The sequence below is a fragment of the Drosophila erecta genome, unplaced genomic scaffold, assembly GCF_003286155.1.
Source record: "Drosophila erecta strain 14021-0224.00,06,07 unplaced genomic scaffold, DereRS2 tig00000000-arrow-pilon, whole genome shotgun sequence".
In the NCBI taxonomy this organism is placed as follows: domain Eukaryota; kingdom Metazoa; phylum Arthropoda; class Insecta; order Diptera; family Drosophilidae; genus Drosophila; species Drosophila erecta.
Window position 1 is genome coordinate 3,043,357 of NW_020825194.1, and position 23,988 is coordinate 3,067,344.

At 47.0% G+C, this 23,988-nt stretch overlaps 5 protein-coding genes across 5 annotated transcripts; 4 read left to right on the forward strand and 1 right to left on the reverse strand.

Annotated features, from left to right (window-relative positions):
- Positions 1–4,057: 4,057 nt before the first annotated feature.
- On the reverse strand, positions 4,058–5,333 carry LOC113563725. The gene is given in 3 exon segments (XM_026975813.1): positions 4,058–4,103; positions 4,106–4,367; positions 5,278–5,333. Coding segments are annotated over 3 exon segments (351 nt in total). The 3' UTR covers positions 4,058–4,070.
- Positions 5,139–9,209, forward strand: LOC6554867 (M-phase inducer phosphatase). Its single transcript, XM_001981327.3, has 2 exons — positions 5,139–6,157; positions 7,073–9,209. Exons 1-2 carry the CDS (start codon positions 6,102–6,104, stop codon positions 8,451–8,453), a joined length of 1,437 nt encoding a protein of 478 aa, XP_001981363.1. The 5' UTR covers positions 5,139–6,101; the 3' UTR covers positions 8,454–9,209.
- Positions 9,210–10,589: 1,380 nt separating this feature from the next.
- Positions 10,590–15,976, forward strand: LOC6554868 (aminopeptidase Ey). Its single transcript, XM_026983953.1, has 7 exons — positions 10,590–10,660; positions 12,402–12,909; positions 12,968–13,123; positions 13,185–14,042; positions 14,102–14,651; positions 15,014–15,534; positions 15,591–15,976. Exons 2-7 carry the CDS (start codon positions 12,410–12,412, stop codon positions 15,817–15,819), a joined length of 2,814 nt encoding a protein of 937 aa, XP_026839754.1. The 5' UTR covers positions 10,590–10,660; positions 12,402–12,409; the 3' UTR covers positions 15,820–15,976.
- A 397-nt stretch (positions 15,977–16,373) lies between these two features.
- Positions 16,374–20,261, forward strand: LOC113563728 (aminopeptidase N). Its single transcript, XM_026975825.1, has 7 exons — positions 16,374–16,396; positions 17,047–17,524; positions 17,576–17,731; positions 17,788–18,645; positions 18,713–19,262; positions 19,319–19,836; positions 19,894–20,261. Exons 2-7 carry the CDS (start codon positions 17,055–17,057, stop codon positions 20,123–20,125), a joined length of 2,784 nt encoding a protein of 927 aa, XP_026831626.1. The 5' UTR covers positions 16,374–16,396; positions 17,047–17,054; the 3' UTR covers positions 20,126–20,261.
- Positions 20,262–20,704: 443 nt separating this feature from the next.
- Positions 20,705–23,825, forward strand: LOC6554869 (aminopeptidase Ey). The gene is made up of 6 exons (XM_026980619.1): positions 20,705–21,178; positions 21,228–21,383; positions 21,445–22,302; positions 22,362–22,908; positions 22,969–23,486; positions 23,546–23,825. The coding sequence occupies exons 1-6, from the start codon at positions 20,715–20,717 to the stop codon at positions 23,772–23,774; spliced, it is 2,772 nt and encodes a 923-aa protein (XP_026836420.1). The 5' UTR covers positions 20,705–20,714; the 3' UTR covers positions 23,775–23,825.
- The last annotated feature ends 163 nt before the right edge of the window (positions 23,826–23,988 follow it).

Here is a 23,988-nt window from a genome sequence, read left to right on the forward strand (position 1 = left end):
CTGGGCGAGAAGGTTGGTATGGATGCTATTTTAAGAACCCCTATATCTGGGCCGCACAGCCAAAGATTTGCGCGCCAAAAAGTCGAACCACTTGAGAAGTCATCCGAGGCTCGTAAAAAACTGAGAAAAAGGACAGATCCCAAATTGCCTGCTGTGTGGGAACCAAATCGCTTCGATTGCATGTGACAAGAACAACAGTGTTTTTGCACTGGCCGAAGGACAATTGACGGACGGCGAGGAGATCGAAACTGTTTCATTGTGTGCCACTTGTTTTAGTTGTGTGTTGTCTGTCGTTGCACACATTGTGACCCAAATTGCTATTTGGCGAAAACAAAACCGAGCGGTGTTGCAAGAAAGAAACAGCCATGTGCCGAGTCCCGAGTAAATGAGCATCCACTTGACCGGGACAAAGGATCGGCCGCTGCTACTATTCAAATTATATAGAAAATTGCCAGTAAAACACAAACTAATGGTGTTTGCCAATATCGAGCTAGCCGAAAGTCGGGAGGGGGTGCTGTGGGAAACCTAGTACGTACAAAAATAGATCACATTGGAGTGATCTAGGCCTGGGAAACTCAAGTGGCACGCAGCGTGTGCTCTTTGATGGGGTCTCAATGCATCCAACGCTTTCCTTTCGCCTGGCAGCAATGTGGCAGGCAGATGAGCCCTATGCCGCTTCGGATTCCAATCTAATCTTCATATTCGCATCACCCTGAGCTGGCCTGGAAACCCCGATATGTGCGACAGGCATATCAAAATCGAATTGAAATGCGCGCAACTCATAAAAATATTCAAATAAACATGAGAGCAAGGAAGGTTCTGCGGATCGAAACTGGGATACTCTTAAAAAAATTACGCACATATATATTATTTTTAGCAACATTTGCCTATGCAATGTTATTATCTGAATCGTATTATCCAAGCTTTGGGTTTTACTGTATAAAAGCCTTTCATATTGGGTAACATATTTTAAGAGAATTTTTAGAAATCACATTGAGAATTATGATACCTCCTCTGAAGAGCATAGAAATACATGTGGCATATCAAAGCGTGTCAAGAACTTTGTTCGCTTATTAGGGGACCTCGAACAGTGACTTTATGTTGGTCTACATAGCGAACCTCCTACATTCCCCGGTCGCCGATGTTGCCGCACAATACCAACTTTTGTTGTACCGCCCAGCCGTTAAAAATGTGTACTGAGAGCGACGGAAGAGGAGAATAACGTTGATTAGTACTTCCTGAGGCTGCTATATTGCATACGATATGATTCGACAATGCTACACAAAGCATTTACATAGACCACTGTCAAATCAACAAGCAGCTTCAAGAATCGGAACTTGGAGCTCGCGACCCGCCAGCCCTAGATTATCAGAGCTAAGGGAGAATCTTATATCACGCATATCCCCAACGTCCTAGGTCAATGACTTCATGTCTGCAACACTTGACCAAGATACATACATACATATGCTGATATGCAGTAACTATGCTTTGACATTGAATATGATTCGGTCTATGTAAAAAAATCGCAATAAATCTTAAACCTATTCATTTTCATATATTTATACCCTCATCCAAGGTTGTTGGTCCCTAAAAAGAACTCTAAGGCTTTAATCAAACAATCTGGGCCATGGTCTCCGAGTGGATTACGAAAACTTCCTCAACCGCAAATCACATGATGACACAACACCCACCCATGGAGATCCCATTCGGAGCAGATCCCATTCAGCAGTAATGGACAGTTGATTTCCTCTTCATCAGCTTTCTTTCACATTTAAACTCTGAACCCGGCAATTGATTGTCCGGGAGAGAGCTTCATTTTGCGGACAACGGACAATGGGCAGCGTGTATAGTATATGGGTGTGCGTTCTCTAACATCGAAATGAATTGCTTATTTTGACATTTATTAAAGCTTTAAATAAAATTTATGCAGAGAATCAATTAGTGGGGCCAGCCATAAAGGCAAGTGAGATGAAAAATGAAAGAAGAACGACACGCAACGGCGGAAAGTCAAGTAACGAAATGTATCTCGAAGATACAATATTTCTCACAATCGGTTTGTAGACGAGAAAAACGAACAGAACGCGACTTAAAAAACACATATAACAAAAAGGCAAGAAGACAAAATCACGGCCAAAGGAGAAGGCAGCGAAAGATAAACAGAATGCGGATCGATCGGACTCCTCTGCACCCCCTCTCTTTCGCACTGAAACGAGTCCTGTGCCCAAATACACACACTAGTACGAAAAAGGTTTTGGCGCAAAAACAAAAAATCCAAAGTAAGCAAGGCTATTCCCTGCGCTTCACCTACTTCTTCGCTGCGGCAGCGCTGCACTTCTCCGCCTCTCTCCCTCTCCGTTTCTCTCTCTGCCGAGAAATCTCAGCGCCGCGCCTCCTGCCTCCTTCGTCCTTGCTCCTGCCCCCACCCCCTGCTCTCCCTCCTCCTCTCCCTCTCTCTCTTCCTCAGCTCGTGTTCTGGAATTTGCGCGCGCACGTTGTGAACGCTCCTTCTTATCCTTCCCCACCCGCTCCTACATTCCCCTTCCCCACCCCGCTCCTTCGCACGCACGCACACAGCAGGACTAATTCGGCCTCCCTGCTGTTCATATCCTTCGCTCCCGGGCCCCGATCAGCTGATCGAACATATGAGAGAGGGAACCGCTATCCCTGTCTAACTGTTTCTTCGTTTCTTCGTCCTGCGTTCTAATCAGTATCTCTGTTTGCGCACCTCTCCTCCGCTCCTCTTTCTTTCCCACCTTATGTACTACCGTACTTCCCCTGTCCACACCATTGCCCCTGCGAATTGCCAGGGGAGGAGGAAGATTAGGGGAAATCCAACACTACAGAACGTGTACTACCATGTATTGGGTTCATTTTTGATAGCAAGCGAATTAGCTACGGAGATTTCTGCATAATTTAATAATTGCATTCAAGAAATGTTAATAAAAATGGAAAGAGTTTTGAAGAAAACCAATGAAATGAGGTTATTCCCGAGATAAGCCAAATACTAACATTTGTACATAAATGATAATTTCAATAAGCTAAAATAATTGCAATATTGCTTGATTATATGCACTTACCATATTTTACTATGCATGTCTATCTGAAATTAATAATTTAATTATAAGTAAATTGCATTTCAATAGGGGTTAAAGCGATGTTGAAAAGTTGCGCTTTTTGAATCTCTCACCTAGACATCCAATTGCTGGCTCCTCTTTGCGCCTCCTTCTAATTGCATTGCATTGTCTACCACACAAACACACACGCGAAAACTGGGACCGCCCAGCCTTTAACCCATGCCTGCCCACCGCACCACCCTTAACCCTTTTGGCAGTGATTTGCGAAAAGCGCGCGCGCGCAAAAGTATCTCAAACGCTTTTTTTTCGCACACTTCGCAGGCTTTTTAATGCACAGACGACCGAGAACACAGAAAAAACAAAAAAAACAAAAATAAAATAAGAACCGATGCTCAAAGCTCACTTCTTGGAATTTCGATTTACAATTTAGCTCTTCACTTTTTGCTGGTCCTGTGATTTTTTTTCTTCATCTTGGTTTTGCTGTTTTTGAGGTCCCCCGCTATTGTTGTGCCCCATTCCCATTCACATTGTTGCTGCAATTTCTTTCTCCTCAGCCTATTCTCATTCTTTATCAAATTTACCCACACACACAGATGCGCACACACGTGTGTGTGCTTTTGCATACGCTTTTGATTCCTCCGCTTTGCCCTTTTTCTGCTCTCCGATTTGCTGGAGCCCAGCGATATCACGGTGGTATTATCTGAAATCCATAATTTCGGAGTTATAATTGGAAAGAGTTGAAACATAAAAACTGGATAAGAAATTGGCGGACAAACTTTTCTATTATAAGAAATAATGATTTATAATGACTGAGCTAACCCAGTCACCATGGAAATTGCCATACAACACATGGTTTTTTGTAGTACTGAGTTCGAAACATAATTAAATTCGAAGTCTTTCAAATGGTAGTAGTGTTTTCACTGACTAAAATAATGATGCTTACAGTGGAATGTCACTTACCAAGAATGTATTTCGCCCCACTGTGCGCACGGATCGCTATGAATGAGATTGGTTCTGAGCTTTTTCCTTCCTTTTTCCCCTATGCGCTTTTTTAACTTGTTCAAAACCACTTTATGATTTCTGCGTCCTTCTCGTCGTTTTGTGCTGGTTGTTTTCCATAAAGATGATCCTCTCGGCTCTTCCTGCAGCAACAACAAAAGCTGGCCAAAGGAATTCAGCGGAATGAAACCGTAGCTCATTTGGTGGCTTCGACTGTGCCTGCTCCACAAATCATTTACTTTTGCCTGGCTCGTAAGCGGTGTGAATGATATGGCCTGCTTGCACTGGGCCTTCCTTCATTTGCTTGCCGCGGCGGACCTTACAAAACACACTCGAACTGCACAGCACAGCCCATGGGTGTTCGCATCCCCCCCGAAATCCCCTTGGATCCTCCGCAATGACTCCCGCAGGGCCACGGCGCATATGTAACTCGATTTCTGCTTTAACTTTGCCGCGATTGCACACAAACGAGGGGATACAGTGGAGCTCCGGCGGGGCAAACTACTCTGATCTACACATTATCGATTATCTGGCCGATACCATTAATTTGCTAGTATTTACTAGCACATGTTGAACTTACTAGTATGTTTTCTAGTATTAAAGTATTTAATACCTGTGTTTACAAGGTTACTCGATGAAGACACGCAGTTCATTTTGTTGAGTGCGCTCTGTGCATGGATCTCTGTGGCTGGAAGCTTTGCTCATTTAACGACATTGGCGTCTACGTCTGCAGAACACAAAGGAGCCACGCCCCCTCCACAACCGCCCATCCCGCCGGTGCGGCGATCATATGACTGCGGCCACTACCTGCTGATATGTAGTTTCCAAGGGGGCTTACGAGGGGCTGCAGGGGGCTACAGGAATGCGTGGATCTCACATTATTACCTGCAAACGACACAATCGATGCCGCCTTGAAATTCTGCTTAAAGATTCGCGCAGTTCTTCGGCTTCCTCTTCGCTTCTTGGGGCTCCGCACCATTTTCACATGTGTTCGGCGGCCGTATCGCCTCCACTTCGGCTCCAATTGTGGCGACTTCGGCTCCACTTCGGCGGTACGCGTCGCGGTATAAAAGCTCGCGCGCCAAAATCAGTGGCCTCCATAGAGCGGGCGACCACCAAGGCGCCAGATTCTCCTCGTTTCTCGGGACTTTGGTATTCGGTGCGGGATTTTGACGTAGGGGAAGTGCAGGGGAAAGGATTCTACCTGTTGCAGAGATTCTGGCGCTCCACATGAGCAGAGTTTCCGACAACTGACTGCATATGATCCTGGTTCTCCCATTTTCCCCGTTTTTCCCAGTTTTCCTTTTCGCATCGCTGTTCCTTGGTCACATGCCTCTGGCCCCGTTATGTGTGTTGGTGTCGCCCGTCACCCGTCGCCCGTTGCCCATCTCCCTCGCTCTTCTATTGCCACTTCTTGGGAATGGAATCAAAGAAGCAAAGGATAGGAAAAGGAAGGCAAAGGAAAGCAGCCAAGAACTCTAAGAACTAAGAAAAAGGCGCCCTTACCAAATGCACCATCTCTCTCGCACGCCCATCAGCTGTGCGCCGCTCTCGCACTCTCGCTCTCGCGATCGTCGGCCGGGGTGCAGTTATAAAAACCAGCTGCTCAGAGAGAGGCAGCACATTCGTTTCCAGTTCGTCGTCGAGTCAACAGCTCTTCTTGTTCTTCTTGAACCTTTCGGTTCCTCGTTCGGTGACTTGACTTGAGATTGTGCGGTACAAATTATTGACAAAAAGAAAAGCCTCGCACAACCACACTCCGAAATACAAAATAAAACAACAAAACAAAAATCATGCTCAAACGGACACATTAACAAACACAAAAAACGAAATCAACTAAAATGCAATACTAGCCAAAAACCAAGGACTACCATCCAAAATTCTCAACAAACTGTAAATGAGTGCAGAGTGACCAGGAATAAATTGTGTTTTAGCAATTTCTTCGGCATCCAAACTCGCCAGCGAAATCGAACATCTTCGGCTCTTCGAGCGCAACCAACGCAACACACAACACAAAAAACCAACAAAATGCTGTGGGAAACCATTGTGGAGGAAAACAACTGCAGCATGGATTGCAATATCAGGTAATTATACCGCCCAAGGATTAGCAACAGCAAAAGCCCTTTTTGCACCAGGAATACCAGTTGAAAATACGCGATGAAAAGTGCAAGTTCAAGAGCAACAGCAACAGCGTAAAAACAGAAAAGCGAATAACAAAAAATAACAGATATGAAAACGATGGGGCCAACAAAAGTAAGAGTTCTTTTTATCACGCTCGTCACGTTTGCTTTTTGCCCGATTTTTATTTTGGCGCTCAGCTGTTGTTGTTGCTGCTCGCTTGCCGTTTTTCATTCATTAAACCGGCTTCCGCGAGGCTCCAAAAAAAAACGCTGCAACAAAAAATGTTTGTCCGTCCGTCATTCAGTCAGTCATTTTTTCGAATTTTTTTTCCTTTTTCCCCCGTGTTCTTTGCGGTTCTTTGTGCTGTTTTCTGTTGTTGTATTATCGCTGCGCTTGCGTGACGTGTGACCCAAAAGTCAAGCTGAAAAGCAGATGCAGCGAAAAGCAAAAGGGAATTCCGTTTGGAGTACCGCAAATGCTTAAGTAGAGTCAAGAAGAAGAAAAAGCGGTGGGGCTTCTCGCGTTTTTAAGGAATTCTACAATGGGCCGTGCTCTAAAAAGTATATAAATTGGTTTACACTATCATTAATATGTTGCAGAAGTCCTATCCCAAAAATTCCAGTTTTCGGGGCTACTTTAAAGTAAATTTCTAGCTCAGCTCCCTCTCACCCATTTACAACAACCCCTCTGTGTGTTGTCGTGTGTTCTTGTTGTTTTTACACCACCAACGCCACCATCACCACCACCACCAGTTTGTCAGTATTTTTAGCTGGGTTTAATGACCCGCTCTTTGGAGAGTTTAGGGAAGCAAAAGCAGCTCTCTTCCTCGATGCCGAACAGTTGACTAATCCTCCCCCTCTCTTTGTTTGCTCTTGCAGTAATAACACCAGCAGTTCGAGTAACATCAACAAAATGATTGGATCTCGTCGTGCTCGCCGTTCCCTGGAACTGATGAGCATGGACCAGGAGGAGCTGTCGTTCTACGACGACGACGCTGTGCCCCAGGATCAGCAGCGATCGGCCAGTCCGGAGCTGATGGGTCTGCTCTCGCCGGAGGGTTCGCCCCTGCGCTTCCAGATCGTCCGCCAGCCGAAGGTCCTGCCAGCAGTGGGAGTATCGAGTGATCACACGCCGGCGCGCAGCTTCCGCATCTTCAACAGCCTGTCCTCCACCTGCTCCATGGAATCCTCCATGGACGATGAGTACATGGAGCTCTTCGAGATGGAGTCGCAGAGCCAACAGACCGCCCTGGGCTTCCCCAGTGGCCTGAACTCGCTGATCAGCGGGCAGATTAAGGAGCAGCCTGCAGCCAAGTCGCCAGCGGGTCTGTCCATGCGCCGCCCTTCGGTCAGAAGGTGCCTCAGCATGACGGAGAGCAACACCAGCACCACCACCCCACCACCAAAGACCCCAGAGACTGCCCGGGATTGCTTCAAGCGCCCGGAACCGCCAGCATCGGCCAACTGCTCGCCCATCCAGAGCAAACGCCATCGCTGCGCCGCCGTTGAGAAGGAGAACTGCCCCGCACCCAGCCAACTCAGCCAGGTCACGACCAGCCACCCCCCTCCACTGAGGAAGTGCATGTCCCTGAACGACGCCGAGATCATGTCCGCCCTGGCCCGCTCCGAGAACCGCAACGAGCCCGAGCTGATCGGTGACTTCAGCAAAGCCTATGCCCTGCCCCTGATGGAGGGTCGTCATCGGGATCTGAAGAGCATCTCCAGCGAAACAGTGGCTCGCCTGCTGAAGGGCGAGTTCAGCGACAAGGTGGCCAGCTATCGCATCATCGACTGCCGCTACCCCTACGAATTTGAGGGCGGCCACATCGATGGAGCCAAGAACCTGTACACCACCGAGCAGATCCTCGATGAGTTCCTCACCGTTCAACAGACTGAGCTGCAGCAGCAGCAGAACGCCGAATCGGGACACAAGCGCAACATCATCATCTTCCACTGCGAGTTCTCCTCGGAGCGTGGACCCAAAATGTCCCGCTTCCTGCGGAATCTGGATCGCGAGCGGAATACCAATGCCTATCCGGCGCTGCACTATCCCGAGATCTATCTGCTGCACAACGGCTACAAGGAGTTCTTCGAGTCGCACGTTGAGCTGTGCGAACCTCATGCCTACCGCACCATGCTGGACCCCGCCTACAACGAGGCCTACCGCCACTTCCGCGCCAAGTCCAAGTCCTGGAACGGCGATGGCCTGGGCGGTGCCACCGGGCGACTCAAGAAGTCGCGCTCGCGACTGATGCTGTAGGATGATCTGATCGTACAGTTCGTTATCTAAATTTGGGTGTTATCGTATTGTATATATGTAGACGTATAGGGGTATTTATTTCACGCTGCTTTTAAGTTGATTTTTGTTGATTTTCATTTGTTAATCCGTAGACTAAGTTTCTCGCACACGCAGACACACACACCCAACACTCTCATTCATGCAAAACAGACAATTTCATTTGGAATTTAACGCTTTTATTTAGTTATTATTGTTTTTATGGATTCGGCTTTAGTTCAATTATTTAAGCACTCTAGTTCAAATTTTAAAGATAACCATCGAACAAGCAAAACGAAAAATGTGCATTATAATCTAAAAACGTGAGGAACCATGTCACTTAAATTTAAGAGGCCGATCCTGAAATCAGACCCCTTAATCATTTGTAGATGATAAGCAGAACAAAAAATGGCTAAAAACAAAAAAAACAAATATCACACAAAAACAAACACGCTCATTAATTTCATCCACATAAAAGTACATGTTTAAGAACTAAAGTTTAAGAGTTGAAAGTTGAAAACTTCTGCTAGGTACACAATTTACGCTTATTATTTGTTTATTTTTATGTAATCCGTAACCGAACAAGGCCCCGAAACGCAAATGCATTCAAGAAAAACAAATATTTTAACATGTAATGATTATTATTTAAGCAAAGCTTATTTTTGCATCAAAAAAGGCAATATTATTGAACAAAGACCATCAATTTTAAATATACTTAATACACGACGAAAAAGAACTGAAATTACTGGAATTTTTATCTTTCAATGGCGCCAAATGCGCAATAAGGCGGGGATTTCGTAGCCTATGGGCTTTCCAGGAATTATCACTTTGAAATTTGCGCGCAAAGCATGCAGTTGTGAATTGTGAGGGCCAGAGGGCGCTTTAATTGTGAGTGAGTATAACAGCGGCGAGTTTTTGGTAGACTGTTATACAACAGGTTGTATGTTACTTTTAATTTCTTTAAATTAGAGATGAACGCGTGATGCATTTTTACTAGTAAGCACGCACGTAACCCAAATAATCGTATAAAAGTGGTGAAAAAAATATCAGTTAAATTTGTTATTAATTGAAGGCCTAACACTTTCCGAAAATCGGCTTATTATATTTGAGTTTCTCCCATTTCTTCCAGTAAATTAGTTAAGCATAAGCAGATTAAATTGGTGTATGTTCGATTCCCGTCCACACCCATTCAGCTTTCGCCATGCCTTCTTAAAACTATCAGACCTTTAATCCTCAAGAAAGTGTGGCTTAAAGCCAAACGTGGTTTGTGGCTATTAGCCAAAGGCAGGGCCTTTGAGCTACATGCCCATTTCCATGCCAAATTAACCCTTTTAGGACTGATATCCAGTGCAGTTAGTTAGCTATAAATTGTAATTAGCCATTCAAATAAATATAATTAATTTGAATCAAAAAGTAATATAAACTAAGGCATTTAGTTGACAAAAACTTTCAAGGCTGACCCAGATATAAGTCGAAATTGAGGCCTTTGACAAAGGGTTAACCCGCTAAAGCCCCTCCTGTGAGCCAGCATGCTGCGCTTGTCTGTCTGTCTGTCCGTCGTCCGTTTGCACTTGGTCTACTATGGTTTGTTTTTGCCACTTTTCGTGGCCCCTTATCTGGGGAGCTTCCGCCATGGGGGGTGGCCGAAAAGTGGGGGCTTATCGGGTTAAGGGGGTGGGTGAACTCTAGGGTCGAGTGCCTGAAGTGCCCAGTGGCATACGAAATAGAAAGAAATGGGTTAATCAGCGCAATTAGGGTCAAAAACACGTAGTGACAGCGCTGCGTATGTGTGCAGCGTGAATCAAAATTGCGCATACGCCGGGTAAGCCCTGCCATTATTTCATTGCAATCGCCCGCTGAGTGTTTCGTGTGGGTCACACATGTGCTATTTTGTTTTTTTTGTTTGTTTTTATTTTTATTTTGCTCAAATGTTTTTTTCTGCTACATATGCTCTATGAAGGAACAAGAATATTGTATCTGCGATTCTCTGCGCCGACGCAAAGCAGCGATTCAATCTCTAAGCCGTCGACGTTTCGCTGACTCTCCGGCGGCGGCTTCGTCTGTATAGGTGAGCGGTGTAACCGGGGGCTATAAGATAAAAGCGCCGCGCTCAGTAAACTTTAGATTCGCGGCGACCGTCGTACAGGTCGCACTCCTGCGTGTTTTCCTGCTTTTCTGTGGCTCCAGCAACGGTTGGTCTCTAAATCTTTGTGTGTCAAGCACCTCGAGAGTGCAGCTTGAACGGACTTAAAACGCAAAAAAGAACGCCAAGTTTAACCCCGAAAACTACGCACTCAAAACAAGTGCCAAAAAGTGTGTTAAGAACGCAGCCCAAATAATATATACCCAAAGCCAAGAAAAACCAGTTTAAAGTGCTGAACTGTGCACCATAAATAATGAGTTGTCGAAATAATTCCTTAATGTCTTCGTGAATATTTATATATTTAAATTTTTTGTAAAACAAAAGTTTAACGACTCCGCAAGTCCAGGAAGAAATCGTCACATATAAAGATTGTATGCGCATATAAAGCATTCATATCCTGATTTCAAGTTTTTTGAACCCAATAAATTCGTTTATAAAACCCTTTCGAATTTCTTACGCATTTATTAGCATTTTAAGCACTTTTACTTGTCTTATTGACCTCGATTTGCTGCAAAGGTCTTATTGCTAGTATCTTGACCGCTGTTGTACTTACTCCCAGTTAACTCGAAGGGTCAATTGATGGGTCAATGTCAAGGCAGCACGTGTTTGAGATTTTAGGAAAATCACAAGTTAACAAGTGCATTTAATTCAATTTGAAGCGGACAGTTTTATTGTCTTTCAATTCGGCAATTTATTTGCACGTTTACTTAATGGCTTCCTGTATTTAATAAGCATCAGAGCAGTAAATTCAGTGATCTTTACTTGATCAATTACATATATTACCTATGTGGGCCCAATCAACATTGGGTCATTATACGCACATACATATATGATAATCTTATAAGTTCATTGACCCCATTTTCAATCATTAATATGCAACCAAAGAACCCAGAAAGCAAAGCAAAAGAACAACTTTTGTATAAATAAGAGTGGAGCCAAAAAAGCCCAGAAAAATCAGGGAATTGCAATCTGCTTAATCCAGTACGGGACCAGATTTTATGCTCTGGATGTTCTGGTACTCCTTAAAGCTATTTAATGGGTACTTCAAACGGCTTGTTTATTTAACAAAATAGTTGTTTAACGTTGAACAAAAAGTATTATACGTGCAAAAACCGAAGTGAAGGCGTGGGAATATCATAAACCAACTTTGAAGGCAACCGAGTTTTTAAGATTCTTAAAAAGCAAACAGATATTTAACATTAGTTAATGTATATAACCATGTATTTAAACAAACAGCAGTTTCTCTTAGTTCCAGCGCGAAATTAACGGCACAATATTTATTCGGCACTTCATCAGCTGTTCAACTTCAGTTATTCCGATATCATATCATCATTCACCCCTGGTAATCATCCACATATGCCCATTTATCAGGTAGGCGGCTCATAATGCCAATTGTGAGGAGTGTCCAATCGGGTTTCATTGGCCCAGACCTTAATACGTGCCGGGCATAGCGATCCAAACATAATAAATAAAACAATTTGCATTAATTTGAAGTAAGTCAGCGAAACCGCATAAACAGCAAAATGTGCGGTGCGAATTATACAGTGGACAGCAGTCTGCCAATGTATTTTGTTAAAAAAAGAATTGTTTGCCATTAACTGGGTGAGAGAAAGCGCAGCCTAGGTTTTGTATTCAAATTTGGCACTGTGATTGCAATTAAAGTAGAGTAATAACACGTTTCTGTTAGTGGATACCCACTGTTTATGATTGCCAAAGTGATTTGGTTAATTGCTTTACTTTGCTCTGCTTGAACGCCCCGCCAATAAGTGATTCACCCCCTTCCGCCACAGATTTGGAAATGAAGTGGTTTCTGCTGTTCGTGGCGGCCCTTGGCCTGGGACTAGCCACCGCCGACTCCATCGACTCCATCGAATCCATCGACTCCACCGAGTCCAGCTACAACTACTACCGCCTGCCCACTTCGCTGCGCCCGCAGAAGTACCACCTGCGCATCCTGACGCTGTTGGAGAATCCGGAGGATCTGCGCTTTTCCGGCTCCGTGAAGATCCTGATTGAGGCCCTGGAAAACACCAGGAACATAACCCTGCACTCCAAGAACCTGACCATCGATGAGTCCCAGATCACTCTGCGCCAGATCGGCGGTGAGGGCAAGAAGGAGAACTGCGTGTCCTCCACGAAGGTGAATCCCTCCCACGACTTCTACATACTCAACACCTGCCAGGAACTTTTGGCCGGCAACACCTACGAGTTGTACATGACCTTCGCCGCCGACTTGAACCGTCAACTTGAGGGCTACTACCGCAGCTCCTACAAGGATCCCGTGGCCAATCTCACCAAGTCTGCAGACTTATATAGGCAATATATCCGGAAACTGATGGGTTACTTCCTTTTGCAGATGGATCTCCGTTACCCAGTTCGAGCCCGCCTCGGCCCGATTGGCCTTCCCCTGCTTTGATGAGCCCGATTTCAAGGCTCCTTTTGTGGTCACCTTGGGATATCACAAGAAGTACACGGGTCTGAGCAACATGCCCGTGAAGGAAACCAAGCCACAGTTAGTTATCGCACAGCTCCAAGAACTTTCCACAGAAACTACAGCACCCTTGCTCTTTCAGTGAAACCCTCGCCGACTACATATGGTGCGAGTTCCAGGAGTCGGTGCCCATGTCCACCTACCTGGTTGCCTACTCCGTGAACGACTTCTCGCACAAGCCCTCCACCCTGCCCAATAGCGCCCTATTCCGGACCTGGGCCAGGCCCAATGCCATCGATCAGTGCGACTATGCCGCGGAGTTCGGGCCCAAAGTGCTGCAATACTACGAGCAGTTCTTTGGCATCAAGTTCCCGCTGCCCAAGATCGATCAGATTGCCGTGCCCGATTTCAGTGCCGGTGCCATGGAGAACTGGGGTCTGGTGACCTACAGGGAGATCGCACTGCTCTACTCGGCGGCACACTCCTCGCTGGCGGACAAGCAGCGGGTGGCCAGTGTGGTGGCCCATGAGTTGGCCCACCAGTGGTTCGGCAACCTGGTCACCATGAAGTGGTGGACCGACCTGTGGCTGAACGAGGGATTCGCCACGTATGTGGCCAGTTTGGGTGTGGAGAATATCAATCCGGAATGGCGTTCCATGGAGCAGGAGTCGCTGTCCAATCTGCTAACCATTTTCCGTAGGGACGCCTTGGAAAGCAGCCATCCCATCTCGAGACCCATCCAAATGGTATCGGAGATCTCGGAGAGCTTCGATCAGATCTCCTACCAGAAGGGCTCCACAGTGCTGCGCATGATGCACTTGTTCCTGGGCGAGGAGTCCTTCCGCTCCGGCCTGCAGACCTATCTGCAGAAGTTCTCCTACAAGAATGCTGAGCAGGACAACCTCTGGGAGTCGCTTACCCAGGCAGCCCACAAGTATCGATCTCTGCCCAAGAGCTATGACATCAAGAGCATCATGGACTCGTGGACCCTGCAAACCGGGTAGGTCCTTGCCAGAAAATCCCGCTTCAAGCTACCACTAAGTATCCCACATCTGCCAGCTACCCTGTGATCAACGTGACGCGCGACTACTCCGCCAGGACGGCGAAGCTCAACCAGGAGCGCTACCTCCTGAACACCCAGGTGTCCCGAGCTCATCGCGGCGGCTGCTGGTGGGTGCCACTGAGCTACACCACGCAGGCGGTGCAGGACTTCAACAACACAGCGCCCAAGGCTTGGATGGAGTGCGGCAAGAATGGCGAGAGCCTGCCCAAGACCATTCAGGAGCTACCAGGACCCGATCAGTGGGTGATCTTCAACACGCAGCTCTCGACGCTCTACAAGGTCAACTACGATGCCCAGAACTGGAAGCTTCTAATTGAGACCCTGACCAATGGAGACTTCCAGCGCATCCACGTGATCAACCGAGCTCAGCTGATCGACGACGCCCTATATCTGGCCTGGACCGGCGAGCAGGACTACGAGATCGCCATGAGGCTGATCGAGTATCTGCAGCGGGAGCGCGAGTATCTGCCCTGGAAGTCGGCCTTCGAGAATCTGAAGCGAGTGGGTCGCATTCTCCGCCAGACACCCGACTTCGAGTTCTTCAAGGTGGGTTCCGCTGTTTCAAAGTAGCGTTATGCCCTTCTGCAACGTGCTCCCCTTGTAATCTCATTCTCATTTGTATTTCGAAACGATCCTTTCAAAATTGCTCACACCTAACTTCATCCACCCACCTAACTTGCCACGGGCAACCCACCGACAGTTGTTCTTTGTCGTAAGTCTGAGCGTGTCTTAACAACAAGTTACACCGATGTGGTCGGCTACGTCGACTTTAAGATGCCCGGCACTGATAATAATATATGATAATGTAATAATAATTCAGCCGACAAGTGCCGGGTATATGAACCCTAGAGTTCTGAATGAATTGTGCTACAGGATCTAATGTATATCTCTATGAACCCTCGACGCAGCGCTACATGAAGAAGCTGATCTCCCCGATCTACGAGCACCTGAACGGCATCAACGACACGTTCAGCTCGATTCCGCAGCAGGACCAGGTGCTGCTGAAGACGATGGTGGTCAACTGGGCGTGTCAGTACCAGGTGGGCGATTGTGTGCCCCAGGCCCTGGCCTACTATCGCAACTGGAGGTCAGAGGCTAGTCCGGACGAGAAGAACCCGGTTCCGATCAACGTTCGTAGCACTGTTTACTGCACCTCCATAAAGCACGGCTCCGACTCGGATTGGGAGTTCCTGTGGACGCGCTACAAGAGATCCAATGTGGCGGCCGAGAAGCGCACCATTCTGACTGCTCTGGGCTGCTCGAGGGAGGTGTGGCTGCTGCAGCGCTATCTGGAGCTGACCTTTGACCCCAAGGAGGCCATTCGCAAGCAGGACTCGATGTGGGCCTTCCAGGCGGTGGCCTTCAACGAGGTGGGATTCTTGCTGGCCAAGAAGTATTTCATGGACAACGTCGACTTCATCTACAAGTTGTAGGTTCCCGTCTCTGTGTTGCATACAACTTCGGCTAACGGCTTCTGTTTTCCAGCTACCATCCGCTCACCAAGGACATGTCCCGCCTCCTCTCACCGCTTTCCGAGCAGGTCATCACGCTGAGCGACTTCAACGAGTTCAAGGACTTCGTGAACAACTCCCGACAGTCGCTCAAGGGGCTGGAGCAGGCCATCCAACAGACCCTGGAGATCATGCTCACCAATGTGCAGTGGAAGGAGCGGAACTACCACCAGATGTCCCGCTCCATCCAGCAGCTCCTCTAGATTGCCCAATTCCTAATTCCCAGTTCCTAGTTCCCAGTGCCCAGTCCAGCCTCTCATCAGCTCACTTAGAGACGCATCTCTGATTTCAGCAGGAATATTATGAATGTTTAAAGGCGCTTAAATAAACAATTTAATACTCCAGTATTCGTGTATCTCAGATGGAAGTCTTTTAATGCAAGGAACATAAGAAGTATCACAATAAGTAATCAGTAGTAAAGGTTAATCCCATTTCCTATGGCTAATAAGCGATACCGTAAAGGCCAGCTATTATTTACTTTGTTCCTACTTATTCCATAATGAGTGAAGACTAACAAAGTGTGCCTTGCAAGGAATTTGAGACGAAATATTTTTGTTATGAAAAATTGAAGCTGCTCAAATACAGAATTTGAAATCGTTTCACTGCGAGCAATGGGCTCTAAAATGACGTATACGCCGGGTAAGCCTCACTTTGTTCTGCAGCTGATACTAATTCTCTGCGCTCCCAATTTCCCGAGTTAGCATCGCTTTCCGGCCTCTCTGAAAACATTGCTCTCGGGAAATTGTAGACGAACTAGACGCATTCCGTCGCTATCCTCTGGTGAGTTCAGTAGTGCCACTTGTTGCTATCGCTTGCCATTTTGTTCGCCGTCTTTTCCAAGAAAACGAATTTGTTACTAATTCTAATTGTGAAACGCGTTCTGAATGTAAAGCCAATTAAGTGAATCCATTGTGGCTCCGGAATAGCTGAGCTTTGGACAATTTCTAATTATTTATCACAGTTTGGTGTGAACTATTCCAAGTATAGATAAAATGGCAAAACCAATTTGCACAAAAAATAACTATAGATAACCAGTTTCTTTGTTTTAAAGTTGTTAAGTTGTCTACGGAATATTAAACCATTTACAAGTGCTACTTGATTACATTGCAGATAATAAATTACCATTATTTCTGATTAAAATTCGCTTCATGACATCGACAGATCGCGAGATTCGCTTGAACCGTGAATAAAAACTAAATTTCACGTCAATCTATTATGACATTTGTTTAACTAAAAATTAGCAACCCTTTCTTCGGCGAGCTAAAGATACTTTTTAAACCGAACGTTGAATATATCAGTTCGTTGCACTCAAAGCTATTTACATTTTAGAGCTGTCATTTGGTTACCAGTTTTGTAAATGGATTTTAAATATCTTTAAATATTGGTATTCGTATATGCCTGAAGTAGAAATGATTTTTTGTATTCCTCAGTGTCGACTATGAAGTGGTTTCTGTGGGTCGCTCTGGTCATTAGCCTGGATTTATCCTCGGCCAACTCAATTTCCAGCTATAACCACTATCGACTGCCGGCTGCCTTAAGACCACAAAAGTACTACTTGCGTATCCTGACAGAGTTGAAAAACCCGGATGATCTGCGCTTCACCGGAAATGTGCAAATCGTCATTAAAGCGCTGCAAAACACCAGGAACATAACGCTGCACTCGAAGAACCTGACCATCGATGAGTCCCAGATCACTCTGCGCCAGATCGGCGGTGGGGGGAAAAAGGATAACTGTGTGTCCTCCACATCAGTCAATCCCGCCCACGACTACTATATCCTCCACACCTGTGAGGAACTTTTGGCCGGCAATGTATACATTCTGTGCCTTCCGTTCTCTGCCGATCTAAACCGCCAGCTCGTGGGTTACTACCGCAGTTCCTACAAGGATGCTGTGACCAACACGACACGGTGGGTGGAACTTCATCTGTCTGATACCTATGATACCTAATCTCATTTCAGCTGGCTCTCTGCCACCCAATTCGAGCCAGCCGCCGCTCGAAAGGCATTTCCCTGCTTCGATGAGCCAGGCTTCAAGGCATCCTTTGTGGTCACCTTGGGCTATCACACCCAGTTCACAGGACTCAGCAACATGCCCGTGAAGGAAATCAAGCCGCAGTATGTCCTTCGTCCGCATAACTTTATTTATTTTACTTATTATTTCCTATGAGCAGCGAGACCCTTCCGAACTACATATGGTGCGAGTTCGAGGAGTCGGTGCCCATGTCCACCTACCTGTTGGCCTATTCGGTGAATGATTTCTCCTTCAAGCCGTCTACTCTGCCAAATGGAGCCCTATTCCGGACCTGGGCCAGGCCCAATGCCATCGATCAGTGCGACTATGCCGCGGAGTTCGGGCCCAAAGTGCTGCAATACTACGAGCAGTTCTTCGGCATCAAGTTCCCGCTGCCCAAGATCGATCAGATTGCCTTGCCCGATTTCAGCGCCGGTGCCATGGAGAACTGGGGTCTGGTGACCTACAGGGAAACCACACTTCTCTACTCGCCCAACCACTCTTCACTGTCGGACCAACAGAACCTGGCGAATGTAATAGCCCATGAGCTGGCCCATCAATGGTTCGGTAATCTGGTGACGATGAAGTGGTGGACCGACCTCTGGCTGAATGAGGGATTCGCCACCTATGTGGCCGGCTTGGGAGTCCAGGAAATCCATCCGGACTGGCAATCCCAGGATAAGGGTATTCTGACCGCTCTGATCACCTCCTTCCGCCTGGATTCACTCGTGAGCAGCCATCCCATATCAAGGCCCATTCAAATGGTAGCGGAGATCGAGGAAAGCTTCGATGCAATCTCTTACCAAAAGGGATCCGCAGTGCTGCGCATGATGCACTTGTTCATGGGCGAAGAGTCCTTCCGATTGGGACTGAAGGAGTATCTCAAGCTCTACACCTATAAGAACGCCGAACAGGACAACCTCTGGGAGTCACTCACTTCAGCAGCCCATCAGGTCGGAGCTCTTGCCGGGCACTACAACATAAAGACCATCATGGACTCGTGGACTCTGCAAACCGGGTAAGTCCATAGTTCACATACTCTCCGGTATCTCATCATCATCGTCATCATCTGCTGCCCCACTCAGATATCCTGTGCTCAATGTTACCCGTGACTACTCGGCTGGAACCGCTAGGCTCACCCAGGAACGATACCTGCGCGATTCCCAGATACCCCGCTCCGAACGCGTTGGCTGCTGGTGGGTGCCAGTGAGCTACACCACCCAGGCGGAAAAGGACTTCAACGACACGGCGCCCAAGGCGTGGATGGAGTGCAGCCAAACTGGCGAAAGTGTGCCTACGACCATTGATCTTCTACCAGGACCCGAAGAATGGGTGATCCTCAACATTCAGCTGTCGACCCCTTACAAGGCCAACTATGATGCCAGAAACTGGCAGCTCTTGATTGATACTTTGAACAGCGATCAGTTCCAGAGCATCCATGTGATCAACAGAGCCCAGCTCGTGGAGGATGTCCTGTACTTCGCCTGGACAGGAGAACAGGACTACGGAACCGCTCTGCAAGTGACCAACTATCTGCAGAGGGAGCGAGATATTATTCCTTGGAAATCGGCCTTGGACAACTTGAAGTTGCTGAACCGCATCCTGCGACAAACCCCCAACTTTGGGCTATTTAAAGTAAGCTCTACATCCATTTCCATATAAACGAGGATCATTTCCAGCTTCATTTCCAGGGCTACATGAAGAAGCTCCTTACCCCGATCTATGAGCACCTGAACGGCACGAACGACACGTTCAGTTCGATGCAGCAGAATGAGGTCCTTCTGAAGACACTGGTGGTCAACGTGGCGTGTCAGTACCACGTTTCCGATTGCGTGCCCCAGGCACAGTCCTACTTCCGCAGATGGCGATCCGAGCCCGATCCTGACGAGAACAACCCGGTTCCACCAAACCTTCGCAGCACCGTGTACTGCACGGCAATAAGAGAGGGCACCGAAGAGGATTGGGACTTCCTGTGGACGCGGTTCAGGAGGTCGAATGTGGGCTCCGAGAGGCAGACCATCTTGAGCACCCTGGGCTGTTCCAAGGAAGTATGGATCTTACAACGTTACTTGGAGAGGGCCTTCGATCCCAAGGGAGACATTCGGAGGCAGGATTCTTTGCTGAGCTTCCAGGCGGTGGCCTTCGGACAAGTGGGCTTCCTGCTGGCCAAGCAGTACCTGCTGGAAAATGTTGAGCTCATCCACAAGTAGTAAGTACAACTATTGCGAGAGAGATATGTGACTATATGGCTCCGTTTTCGCTGCAGCTATTATCCGCAGACAAGAGCCATGTCCAGTCTGTTGCTTCCATTTTCCGAGCAAGTTAGTACAATGAGTGATCTGAACAAGTTCAGGTCCTTTGCCAACGATTGCCGTCAATTGCTGAAGGGCATTCGTCAGGCGATGCAGCAGAGCTTGGAGACGATGCTCACCAATGTGCAGTGGATGGATCGGAACTATCATCAGTTCTCCCGGACCATACAGCACCATTTGCAATGATCACTTTGAGAAAATTGCCGGAAAAGCACAGGAATGAGCTTAGTGCCTCTAAATAGCCCACTTAATGTTATAGTATTATAATGATTGAAAATACAAAACAAGAGGAACGCTTTAGCTGCGTTTCTCGAATTTTAAATACCCTTTTTTATACCCTTTTTTGAAAAATGTTTCATGAAAATTTCATGAAAAACAAGGGAGAACGAGTGACTACTGACTGTGAGTGATATAGTGTCTATTAAAGATTACTTCCGACAAGAAATCTCCGAAATTTCTTAGAATACAGTCACTGGTCTGTTTCTATTGCTCAAAAACGATAATTGCTTTAATCTCTCTTGACGTAGTGAGCTTTTTATAATATATTATATGATTCAGTTGTAGTATTCTTGATCATAGAATGACCGCATTCAGTTCTTGACTTCGTCGCGTTCAGAGGAGCAGCTAATAGTTCCGGAAAGAGCTGATAGCTAAAATCAAATCCACACAAGTGGCTTAATTTCAGAATGATAAGAATGAATTTAATTGAATGAGTAGATCGGTGACGTATATTTATTTTTGTGTGGCGTTGATATTCTCACAATCAAAATCGAAGATGAACTGGGTTCCCATATTAGTGGCTGCTTTCTGGCTGGGCTTAGTCGAATCTGAGTCGAACTATAACTACCACAGACTGCCGACTGCCCTACGACCCCAAAAATATGATTTGCATATTCTTACTATACTGGATTATCCAGAGGATCTCCGCTTTAGCGGCACTTCAAGAATTGCAATTGAAGTGCTGCAAAACACCAACAACATAACGCTGCACTCGAAGAATCTGCATATCAATGAGTCCCGAATTGCACTTAAACAAATTAGCAGTGAGGGAAATACGGATATCTGTGTATCCTCCACCGAAGTGAATTCCTTACACGATTTCTATATTCTTAATACCTGTAAGGAGCTATTGACTGGCCATGTCTACGAGCTGACCTTACCCTTCTCAGCTGAGTTAAACAGGCAACTTGAGGGCTACTACCGCAGCTCCTACGTGGATCCTGTGACCAACGAGACGAGGTGCGTGTATATGGTATGCATATTTCTCCATTTAAGGAAGTACTTCCAGATGGATCTCCATTACCCAGTTCGCCCCGGCGTCGGCACGATCGGCATTCCCATGCTTTGATGAGCCGGCATACAAGGCGCCGTTCCTGGTTACTTTGGGCTATCATCAAAGTTATACGGGCCTTAGCAACATGCCAGTGAAGGAAACAAGGGCACAGTAATTATAAAAAAGTTTACCTTTTCTTATTGAAATGTTTGGTAATAATCACTTCTTGCAGTGAATCACTTTCCGATTTCATGTGGACGGAGTTTCAGGAGTCGGTTCCAATGTCCACCTACCTGGTTGCCTATTCCGTGAATGACTTCTCCAGCAAGCCATCCACTTTACCAAGTGGTCCTCAATTCCGAACCTGGGCACGTAGGAACGCCATCGATCAGTGCGACTATGCGGCTGAGTTTGGTCCCAAGGTTTTGCAATTCTACGATGAGTTCTTCGACATCAAGTTTCCACTGCCCAAGATCGATCAGTTTGCCGCTCCGGACTTGAGCTACAATGCCATGGAGAACTGGGGATTGGTGACCTACAGAGAGCCCAGACTCCTCTTCTCAGCTGGTCACTCCTCCTTGGCGGACCAACAGGAATTGACATATGTAGTGGCCCACGAGCTGGCCCACCAATGGTTTGGCAATCTGGTCACCATGAAGTGGTGGACGGATCTTTGGCTGAACGAGGGATTTGCCACCTATGTGGGCAGCTTGGGTGTGGACAACATCCATACCGATTGGCACTCGAAGGACAGACGCTCCCTGTCTTCTCTGAGGACATCCTTCCGTCTCGATGCTTTAGTAAGCAGTCATCCTATCTCGAGACCCATTGAGATGGTCTCGCAAATCACTGAGAGCTTCGATGAGATCTCGTACGAGAAAGGATCCTCAGTGCTGCGCATGATGCACTTGTTCCTGGGGGAGGAGGCATTCCGGAGCGGACTTAAGTCGTACCTCCAGGCGTACGCCTACAAGAATGCCGAACAGGACAATCTTTGGGAGTCACTCACCAAAGCTGCCCATAAAACTGGCTCACTGCCCAAGGACTACGCCATCAAGACCATCATGGACTCGTGGACTCTCCAAGCCGGGTAGGTCCTCACTTTACTACTTCCCTTCTGCGACAACTGCAATGCAAGTTTTCATACAGTTACCCAGTGGTTAATGTCACTCGAGACTACGAAGGACGATCTGCGACGCTCAGTCAAGAACGATACATCCGGAACACCGATATAAATAGGAGCGCCTATGGCTGCTGGTGGGTGCCAGTGAGCTACACCACCCAGGTGGAAAAGGACTTCAACAACACGGCGCCCAAGGCGTGGATGGAGTGCAGCCAAACTGGCGAAAGTGTGCCTACGACCATTGATCTTCTACCCGGACCCGAAGAATGGGTGATCCTCAACATTCAGCTGTCGACCCCTTACAAGGCCAACTATGATGCCAGAAACTGGCAGCTCTTGATTGATACTTTGAACAGCGATCAGTTCCAGAGCATCCATGTGATCAACAGAGCCCAGTTCGTGGAGGATGTCCTGTACTTCGCCTGGACAGGAGAACAGGACTACGGAACCGCTCTGCAAGTGACCAACTATCTGCAGAGGGAGCGAGATATTATTCCTTGGAAATCGGCCTTGGACAACTTGAAGTTGCTGAACCGCATCCTGCGACAAACCCCCAACTTTGGGCTCTTTAAAGTAAGCTTTACATCCATGTCCAAAGGATGAGGATCAATCAATGCAATGCTTCATTTCCAGCGCTACATGAAGCAGCTCCTTACCCCGATCTATGAGCACCTGAACGGCACGAACGACACGTTCAGTTCGATGCAGCAGAATGAGGTCCTTCTGAAGACCCTGGTGGTCAATGTGGCGTGTCAGTACCACGTTTCCGATTGCGTGCCCCAGGCACAGTCCTACTTCCGCAGATGGCGATCCGAGCCCGATCCTGACGAGAGCAACCCGGTTCCACCAAACCTTCGCAGCACCGTGTACTGCACGGCAATAAGAGAGGGCACCGAAGAGGATTGGGACTTCCTGTGGACGCGGTTCAGGAGGTCGAATGTGGGCTCCGAGAGGCAGACCATCTTGAGCACCCTGGGCTGTTCCAAGGAAGTATGGATCTTACAGCGTTACTTGGAGAGGGCCTTCGATCCCAAGGGAGACATTCGGAGGCAGGATTCTTTGCTGAGCTTCCAAGCAGTAGTCTCCCGCGAACAGGGTTTCCCAGTGGCCAAGAGCTATCTGATGGAGCATGTTGACTTTATGGTTGAATAGTAAGTAAAAACGAATTGTTTTCGGAAGGGGTTATGACCAAATAATACCCGATTTTCAGCTATTATCCACAGACAAGAAGCATGGCCCGACTTTTGCCACCACTGTGCGAACAAATTTACACTGCAAATGACCTAAATGAGTTTAGGGCGTTTGTTAACAAATCGCAGCAGTCGCTCAAGGGAGTCGAACAGGCAATTCAGCAAAGCCTGGAGGCAATGGTTACCAATGTCCAATGGATGGATCGAAACTATCCCCAGATTTTTGACTCCCTCCAGCGGAACTTGTAGAACTTGAAAATACACAACCGTATTTTGTTATAAATAAAATAAACCATTTCTCTGCTCGGCTTTAAAAAAGTTACACGATCTTTGTTATTTATAACAAAGGGAACAGAACACTCCATCAAGTTCTATAAACTGAGAACTAGATTGTAGATTATACTCACATTAATCCATCTTTGAGTAACGCGCTCAGAAATCGCTACTATACAGATACATTACA